General features: G+C 42.6%; 1 protein-coding gene across 2 annotated transcripts; it reads left to right on the forward strand.

Moving 5' to 3' along the window:
- Positions 1-157: 157 nt before the first annotated feature.
- DYRK3 (dual specificity tyrosine phosphorylation regulated kinase 3) lies at positions 158-8,406 on the forward strand. Of its 2 annotated transcripts, none has more exons than XM_074564207.1 (3): positions 158-327; positions 1,076-1,191; positions 5,201-8,406. In XM_074564207.1, the coding sequence occupies exons 1-3, from the start codon at positions 288-290 to the stop codon at positions 6,770-6,772; spliced, it is 1,728 nt and encodes a 575-aa protein (XP_074420308.1). In that variant the 5' UTR covers positions 158-287; the 3' UTR covers positions 6,773-8,406. The 2 variants fall into 2 exon arrangements, with proteins under 2 accessions (XP_074420308.1, XP_074420309.1); XM_074564208.1 differs by having other exon boundaries at positions 1,080-1,191.
- The last annotated feature ends 612 nt before the right edge of the window (positions 8,407-9,018 follow it).

A 9,018-nucleotide genomic window follows, 5' to 3' on the forward strand; every position in this document is an offset into this window, starting at 1 on the left:
ACTCAAAGGTTTTGGGTACGGATTTAAAAATGTATCAACGCTGCGTAAGGCGGGCGCCCGCCCGGCCATCAGCCGGTCCCCGTCCCGGCGAGGCCCCGCTCCCCGCCCCGCCCCGCCGCCACTGCGCAGGCGCGTCCCGGCGGGGGGCCGTTCCCCTGGCAACGGGCGGGCCGGTGGCGGGCGGCCGCAGGCGGAGCGGAGGAGCCCGGCCGCCCGCCGCGGCGGCAGCGCTGGACGGCGGAGCGGGGCCCGGCGGGGGATGGGGGCCGCCCCCCCCTGCCGCCGCCATGCTGCTGGGCAGGAAGCCGGAGGCGACCCTCGGTGCAGGTGAGGCGGCGGCCGCGGGGCCGGGCCGGGCGGGAGAGGGCTGAGGCGGCCGCCGGGCCCTCCGCGGGGAGCCCCGGCGGGGGTCCCGCGGGCTCGGGGAGGGCCGGGCCGGGATGGCCGGGGAGCCCCGGGGATCCCCCCTCAACCTGCGCCTCCCTCGGGTTATCCCCTTCGCAAAACCGCCGGGCCCCGGAGCGGGGTCGGTCGCCTTAAATATTGCCATTTTGGGTTCCTTAACAGCATTTGCCAACAGTTAGGGTGCGAACCGACACTGCCTTTTGGGTTTTTTTTTCCTTCCCCTTGCAGCGAATCTGCCAACTGTAATTCCCACATATCATTTTTATGGGATAAGCTACTTTAAAGGATAGTCCTATCAAGTATTGAAGTGTGGGCTCGTTTTCTGTTGTCGTTCCCAGTGAGGCTCGTTCGGGATTACCCTACTTAAGGGAAAATGGGGAGTATGCTGGTTAATGTTTTTGAAGGGTATATTTGCAGTGCAAAAGTTGATTTAAAAAAGAGAAGCTCTAAATCAAAAGTATTGCAAATAAAGATTTCTCAAGAGCTTTGCGCTCTGTTGTGGTATTAAAATATAGTCATAGTTAAATTCTAAAGAACATTTAATAAACGAACAAGAACTGATGATCTTACAGATGAAAATGTGCAAAGTGAGATACGTTGCAGTATTTATCTCTGTCTGTATCAGTGTGAATTGTTGTGACTAACTGGATTGTGTATGGGACGTTTCCAGCCAGGTTTGGAGATGGATTATATGACTCCTATATGAGGATAGATCAGATTAGGTACCAAGAGTCTACAAATGAAGAACGCAGCCCCTCAGGACTTCCTTCTCTTGGAAGATCTAATGTGAGTATTTTAAAGTCGTCTGGGTCTTCGCGTTGTGTTGTGTGGCAGTGAGAACTATCAAGGAGTTGGATATCTCCCTATAGAGACTAAATTAAAAAAGTGAGATGTTGCAGCTTTGTAGTAGCTTATTAACATTATTGCTTTTATTAAGCATGAAAATGATGTGGTATTGTGTTCAATGTAAAACTTGGTAGGCAGCATCAGAAATCCTATCTTACTATCCTCAGCTCATGTTTTAATCAAGAAAGTTATTTTACAAAAGGCTGAAGCGTTCTCCCGTGTCACCTTGTATGTTGGTAAGTATGTAAATCCACGCATGCTTTGCTTTAACTCTTGCACCTTTGCATTTTGGTTTCCCTCATGAAAATTCTAAGAGATACGTACTTGGGAAGAACAGAAGGATCGGTGTGGGTTTGTGTGGCTGCCAAACCTCTTACAAAAGTATCTTTCTCCTCTGAAAACTTTAGCCTTATCTGCCACTTCGTTGGCTAGCAAAATAGCTCTTTATGGACTGAAGGTGTTAACGTGCTTCTTCGTAAGTGCTGTGTTTCCTCAGCAGATGTGGAGTCATGAGATCTTTCCTTAAATTGATTGAACTGAGCAGTAGCAGTCATGTTTACAGTGATCTGACCTTTTAATGTTTTTAAATGTGTTTTGGCTCTTGTTGAATTCTGGCAGGAGCTCAAGCTTAAAAAAACAACGCTCTGAAATGTGAAAACAGACATTTCACCGAGTGAGATGCACATGAAAATCGTCACCTTGTGAGGATTTCTTGTAACAGATATTAGCAATTAATTTGGTCTGCAGCTCGCTGAGCAAACTCAGTAGCATGGGTCTGTGTTTTCCCTTTTTCGCAATATTGAGGGAGAGCAGAAGGAATTTAGAGACTTGTTGAGTAGTGGAGTGTGAAGGTTTGAAGAGTAGTGGGTTGGTTGTTTGGTTTTGGTTTTTTTTTCAGGGACGTGGCAACTTTTAAACTGCCATGTTTAAGTTGTAGTATAACTTCAGTTGTTAAGTAGAATGGAACTATCCAGCTAAATACAAATATACCTATAAATATTTTGTTTTGCTGGTGTATCTTATTCTTCAACTGTATTTTGTCTGTCAAGCCTATTAGCTTCTTAAAGCGAGATTAAGGATTATAAAATGCCTAGTTTCGCCATGATGACACATGAAAAAATACAACCTTAGTGGTATCTTGTGAGCAGGAACTGAGATGAGGCATCCAAGGATGAAAATCACGGTGCTCAATTTTAATGGGAAAGTGTCTGGAATTAAGTGATATTTGGTTTCCTTCTTGCAGGATTTTCGTACTACCATGTAATGTTACATGAGAATTGAAGAGTTCTGATATCTGCAGCTGTCCATTCTTTTCATCTTGGCTGCAAGAGAACATAAATATCTCTGCTTACAGAACAGATGGGTTTCATTCAGTTTGCTTAATTCAGAAAATAACTGATGCACTTTCGTAAAACCAATTGTGTAGGAACTGGGTTAACTGCTTCCTTCTCAATTAAAATGAAGTTTTGTAAGTATGTGAAGATCTTCAGCAGGGTGCCACTGGTGTTGTCAGTCTCATTTCTTGGCTGCTAACAGCACTTTATCAATAAAACAAAACCTGTGCAGCCTGCGATTTGTAAAAGCAAGCTGTCGAAAGCAAGCTGATGTTACCCAGGAGTCAGCTGACTTTAGCGTAACTCTTCTGAGTTCAAGTTAGGATTCATCTATATTTGTGTCTCATTGTCACGTGGCAAATGAATTTGGTAGCCTTCTAAGAATGAAAACTTAGTCCGTACTACTGGATGGCTATTGAGTTGGGTTTGAGATCCAAAGGCATAGTTTCTTCATTAAGAAATAGTTCCGGGATAAATGGAATAATGAATTCCTTGTTTATTTAGGGATTCAAAGGTACAAAATGTTTGCTACAAACAGCAGCATTAGCAGAGTTGTTATGGCTCCTGAATAGAGAATATTTAGATTTAGCACTGTTTGCGTGGCTTTCGCACTTTATCACGTTTCTACAGTTGATGACATTCAGACTGTTAACATCACTTTTTGGAAATCAAATACTTGAAAGAAATTGATGTCATAAGTCGCATTTCTGCAACACAGTAGCGCGTTCTGAGGTCTCGATGCACGATTTGCTCGCCCCAGCAGAGAATGCTGAGCTGCCGAGCCCTGCCAGTACAAACTGCCGCGACCACGTTCTGCATCAGGAGGTTGTGTCTGTTCTGAATCGCAGAGATAAAAAGCTGCTTCTGTTGTGCATACAATGGAAGCCCATGTAGGAGGAATATCGAGTTTTGATTGCAAAGGTGAAAATAAGACTTCTACTGTAGAAGGACAGGCTTGTTTTGTTTTGGTTTCACCCCCTCCTGCCCTCCCCTGGAAAACTTCAGAAAACAAACAAGCGTGAACCTTGTTCTGTGCTTATGTTCTCCGTTTATTTGTAAACTTACTGTTTGAGTCTGTTGGACTGAATAGTCTTTTAGCCAGTTCTGAAAATATGTCGTTCTTATCTCGGAGGTTCAGCCAGACTCCGAGAAAAAGGCGTTTATTCTTGGTTACCAGGGTTGGGCTTTGTTTTTGTGTTTAAGAGTTTCTGGAAAGGCGTGTCTCTTACAGTGCACTGTATTTTTGGGTTGATAGGACGCAGAGTAGTGGAACTTAGTAGGATATATCTAATGGCCTCTAGTCACCATTGATAAGGACTGACTTCTACAGGAAATGCCTATTTTCTGGGGCTTGTGAGGAAGAGCTATCATTTCAAGGCAGCAGCAACAAACAGACTCTTAAGAGTCGTGTGTAGTTGTTTTTGGCCAGAACATTCACTTCCCTTATTTACTGACTGTGCCGAGATGTTGGGATTGTGTGTAACTAAAAAGGAATTTGGTTTTATTGCTGTGGATCTGCAGGTTTATTTATATTTTTTTGTTTGATTCCTGTGTAGTTATTTTGGTTTTCAGGGATTTAGTTTGGCATGTGTCTCAAATCTTTATTTTTAGATTAAAGGGCAAAATGGAAAACAGATGTTGCTACTCTAGTCGTGGCTTCTGCAGTGTTGCACAGGATAAGACGACACCTCTCTGCTGTCTGTCGGCATGGAGCGTCAGTCAGTAGAAAAGGGGAATAACTGCTGCTGTAGTATGAAACTGAACTCCAGGGAGTTCAGCATATACTAAGCTGTAAAAATGACAAGCTTGAAAAATTTCTTTTCTCACCTTTTATGCATTCCTTTCAGATGTAAATATTTTAACATATGGCAGTAAGAGTCAGTGGTTATAGACTACTGATGACAAAGTTGGTGTAAGAGATATTCTCGATTACTCAAAGCTTCCAAGACTGTCTTAAGATAGTTGTGCAGCTATTGTGATTTCAGAGGGAGTTGTGGATATGATTATTTTTTTCCCCTTCAAAGAAAAAACATCAATTTTTTTTTTTTAAAGTATGGTTTATCTTGTCTCGCTCTGTCATCCTTTCACTCCTGGTGCGGCTTGGTTACACCAGCCTTATGTCACTTGCTGTCATTTCTTTGTCTTCCTTCGGCACGCTTGTATTCGCAGTATTCCTGACGCTTCTCTGCTCATTCATGTTCTGTCGCATGTTTCAGACAGGTGCAGGTTGCATCTGTCCTTGGTTGTGTTTGCTGCACCCACGTTTAAAGCTAAACATAGCTGTTCCCCCGGCTGTTTGCTGACTACATGCATACTAGTAGGGATAGGTATTGTGTCCTTGTTTGAGCGTTTGACTATATAGGGTTTACTGTTTATGGACTTAAAAATACACCACATTTGTGCAAGTGCTTGTTTCAGTAAGTTGCATTTGTGTACCTTTCTGTAACCATGCTTGGAACTTGAGTTAGTTTAGGTCCAGCATTTTATATTTGTTCCTGATAGAAGTGCAAAACCTATTGATGTTACTGTTTTTGTTTTATGTGGTATTGATTTTATTTTTACCCTGTGCTTGAAAAGAGAAGAGTAAAGCTTGCTTTTCTTTTTCCCATATGTAGGTTTCTAGCAACAAACTTGCAATGAAGGATCACCCTCTGACTGGAAGTCAGGTCAAAGTGGAGCAATTATTTGAGGACTCTGGCAACAGAAGGAGTAGCACTCTTCAGTCTGCAGGCATCGCTGGTTCAGAAAGATCTCTTCCTTCCCTGACAAAAGATAAAAGCTTAGAGAGCATAAGCACTTCTAAAGGTGGTGGTAGTTCCTCAAAAGCTCATAAAGCCATTTCCCAAGCTCCAGAGCAAGCTGTCAAACAGTACAAACATCAGTTATCTGCTTATGAGCAGCAAGAGATACTTAGTTTTTCTGAAATTTACTTTGTGGGTCCAGCTGCAAAAAAGAGGCAAGGAGTGATCGGTGGTCCCAACAATGGGGGTTATGATGACGACCAAGGCAGCTACATTCACGTGCCCCATGACCATCTTGCTTACCGGTATGAAGTACTCAAAATCATTGGCAAGGGCAGTTTTGGACAAGTTGCTAAAGTCTATGATCACAAACTCCACCAACACTTAGCCTTAAAGATGGTTCGCAATGAAAAGAGATTCCATCGCCAAGCAGCAGAAGAAATCCGGATTCTGGAGCATCTGAAGAAGCAGGATAAAACGGGCAGTATGAATGTTATTCACATGCTGGAGAGCTTCACCTTTCGGAATCACATCTGTATGACCTTTGAACTCTTGAGTATGAACCTGTATGAGCTGATTAAAAGAAATAAGTTTCAGGGCTTCAGTATCCAACTGGTACGCAAGTTTGCTCACTCTATATTGCAGTGTTTGGATGCTCTGTACAGAAATAAAATCATACACTGTGACTTGAAGCCAGAAAATATCCTTCTAAAACAGCAAGGGAGGAGTGGAATCAAGGTTATAGATTTTGGGTCCAGCTGTTTTGAGCACCAAAGAGTCTACACGTATATTCAGTCTCGATTTTATCGGGCGCCAGAGGTAATTCTGGGAAGTCGCTATGGGATGCCCATAGACATGTGGAGTTTTGGCTGTATTCTGGTGGAACTATTGACTGGATACCCTCTTTTTCCTGGAGAGGATGAGGGAGACCAGCTGGCTTGTATGATGGAGCTTCTTGGGATGCCGCCTCAGAAGCTTTTGGATCAATCCAAGCGAGCCAAGAACTTCATCAACTCTAAGGGTCATCCTCGCTACTGCACTGTAACTACACACGCAGATGGAAGAGTGACCCTTAATGGGAGTCGATCCCGCCGGGGTAAAATACGAGGTGCTCCAGGGAACAAAGACTGGGTGACGGCGCTGAAAGGCTGCGACGATCCCTTGTTTATAGAGTTCTTAAAAGAGTGTCTCAGCTGGGATCCTTCCACACGCATGACTCCGGGTCAAGCTTTAAGGCACCCTTGGATTTGTAAACGAACGCCCAAACCACCCAGCACTGATAAAACCTCCAGTAAACGGATTTCTAGCTATACAAGTTCTTTCACAGGAATAGGTTCCAAGTTGCCTCCTGTAGTTGGAGTAGCCAACAAGCTGAGGGCTAATTTAACATCCGACTCCAATGGCAGCATACCTCTATGTACTGTGCTACCCAAACTGGTCAGCTAATAGAGAATAACGTATTTCCAGAAGGCATACCTTGTATTTTAATTGTTTGTTAATAATGTGTAAGGAAGTTAAATGCAGAGGTTTTTAATGGATTTACTTTTTATTAGAGGCTAAATCTTGAATATAAAAATTTCAGTCAAAATGTACACATTTAAAGGGCTAACTTTTATCCAATTGTTTCACTCACAATGTGGTGCATATTACATTACTGGGTAGGGCAGCTCAGCTGTTGAGTAACATGACAGTTTGGCAGACGTGCTATTTAATACTGCTGTTTTAGAAATCAAACTATTTCTTATCAGGACGGTTTAACAGATTCTTTTGCTTAAGACAGCAAGGGAAATTGATTTAAAATACGTATTTTCAGTTAATCTCCAACTGAACGCTTTTTATTCTGGGGAGAGTTTTTACATCTATTGTCAAAAGCACAAATGTGTTAATGTAACGCATTAGGAACTTACTTCCAAATTGCTAACTTATGTTTGAAGAATTTTATTTCTCTGCACCGCTTTTCCCTTATCTATCCTGGCTGAGATTTTTAAAAATACCATGGGATGTAGACACCAAAGGAATTTGGTGTTGAAATTTTATCGTCTGAATTTCTTTTTCTTTTTTTCCAAAGGAGCGTAGAAATGCCGTGGAACACAGGTTATATCTAAATAAAACTACCAACTTCTGTACACTTGCTATTTCCCTTAAAAGTCTATGGAAAGCTGGTGGGGGAATTTGAGATCAGGATGGGCCCATTGCAAGTGTGGGCCAGTTTTTTCAGGGCTAATGAGTCAAGTATGTCTTTCTTTGGAGTTCAAATTTAAATCTTAAGGCCCAGGACTGTAACTAGAAAATAGAGGGGGGCGCACGCACATGCCTAATAATTGGAAGTATGTCCTAAAATCCAAGCATAATCTGTGAAATATCAGGGAAGACATGAGGTGCAAAAACTGGTGGATCCAAATCAAATTTCGTTATGGGAAGAATTGCTTTATTTCTAATGGAATTCCTTCAGGTCTTTGTGAGAGAGATGCCTACGTTTTCTCATTCTTAAACTGTATGAGTTTGTATTTCCTCTTCCTTTATCTTCCAAGAATATGAAAAGGTGGAATGACCTGTAGTGACAACAGCACAACTCGTTCGGGTTGTTACTGCTTGCAGCCACATGGCCCGCGTCCATTTACAAAAACATCTGATCTCTTGCCAGGTGGCTGAACACAATTTTAAATACAATTTAGACCTTTTATGAACAGAAGGTTTTAAATTTAATGAGTTTCTCTGTAGCAGGTTTTTAATGTTAAAACAAGGAGGCTCTCAGTATACAAACAAAGGAATTATCAGGGTGCTTTTAAAGATAAGGTGAGCACATGTTGAATTGAAGACCCTCCCTCTGAGAAGATGGGGCTGCGTTTTCTCTGCTCCGTTTAATTACAGCACTGGTGAAATGCTGGGTGGAAGCCTGTATAAACAAAAAAGTCAAAAAGACAGAGCCAAAGCTCCAAACTTTCCAGGACTGTTGTTTAAACTGAGGTTCTCGTGTATGTAGCTTTTCTGAGTTCTTTTGTTTTACAAGTGTAAATCCAATAAGCTTAGTAATAATATTAAAATAACAGTCTAGCCTTTATCTGTGCAGCTACAAGTGACACCAGTGTGTATGGTGTGGTCATGGTTCACTTAATAATGCATGGCTGGTGTTTTTTATTTGGCTTGGCTGGGTGAGGTTTTATTTGGATGGAGTCAGGGAAGTGGATTTAAGGGGGAAGCGGCAGAAGATACACCGATTTTAGTAGAATCTCTAATAGATGCAGCACGTTTTCAGAAGCCAGGAACATTCTTCTTCCTCCTCTGGCCTTTACTCTATGCATTTTTTTACAAAATGTACCTGGTGAGTGAGGAGAAAGGAGCAATAGCTTGTTAGGGAAGATGCATAGAAAAGCACTTTCTATAGAGACTGTAAAGTGATGGTAGTGCCTGGAGCCTGGCAGAAGACAGTGGAGCGTTGGCGCGCTAGGAGCTGTACAAACAGCTCTTCTCTTAGGAACACAGAGCAGTGTCTTGGTTCTAACCCATTTTCATCTATGAAATACCAAATGTAGAATAATCGTTCTGTGACTCCTGGGAGCTGGTCACCATGAGGTAACTGGTGATGTAACAGCCCCTGGTGCACACACAGTCATCTCACTTCAGGCTGGTGCTGTAAAGCTGCAGGTGGAGTAATTAGCTGGCAAGAACATTGCTTTTTATCTAGAAAAAGG

Source organism: Larus michahellis, chromosome 21, assembly GCF_964199755.1.
Source record: "Larus michahellis chromosome 21, bLarMic1.1, whole genome shotgun sequence".
Classification (NCBI taxonomy): domain Eukaryota; kingdom Metazoa; phylum Chordata; class Aves; order Charadriiformes; family Laridae; genus Larus; species Larus michahellis.

Coding starts and splice junctions, on each gene's coding strand:
- DYRK3 (XM_074564208.1), top strand. CDS start 260: ATGGGGGCCGCCCCCCCCTGCCGCCGCCATGCTGCTGGGCAGGAAGCC. Junction 328..1,079: donor GGAGGCGACCCTCGGTGCAG/GTGAGGCGGCGG, acceptor GTTTCCAGCCAG/GTTTGGAGATGGATTATATG. Junction 1,192..5,200: donor CTTCTCTTGGAAGATCTAAT/GTGAGTATTTTA, acceptor TCCCATATGTAG/GTTTCTAGCAACAAACTTGC.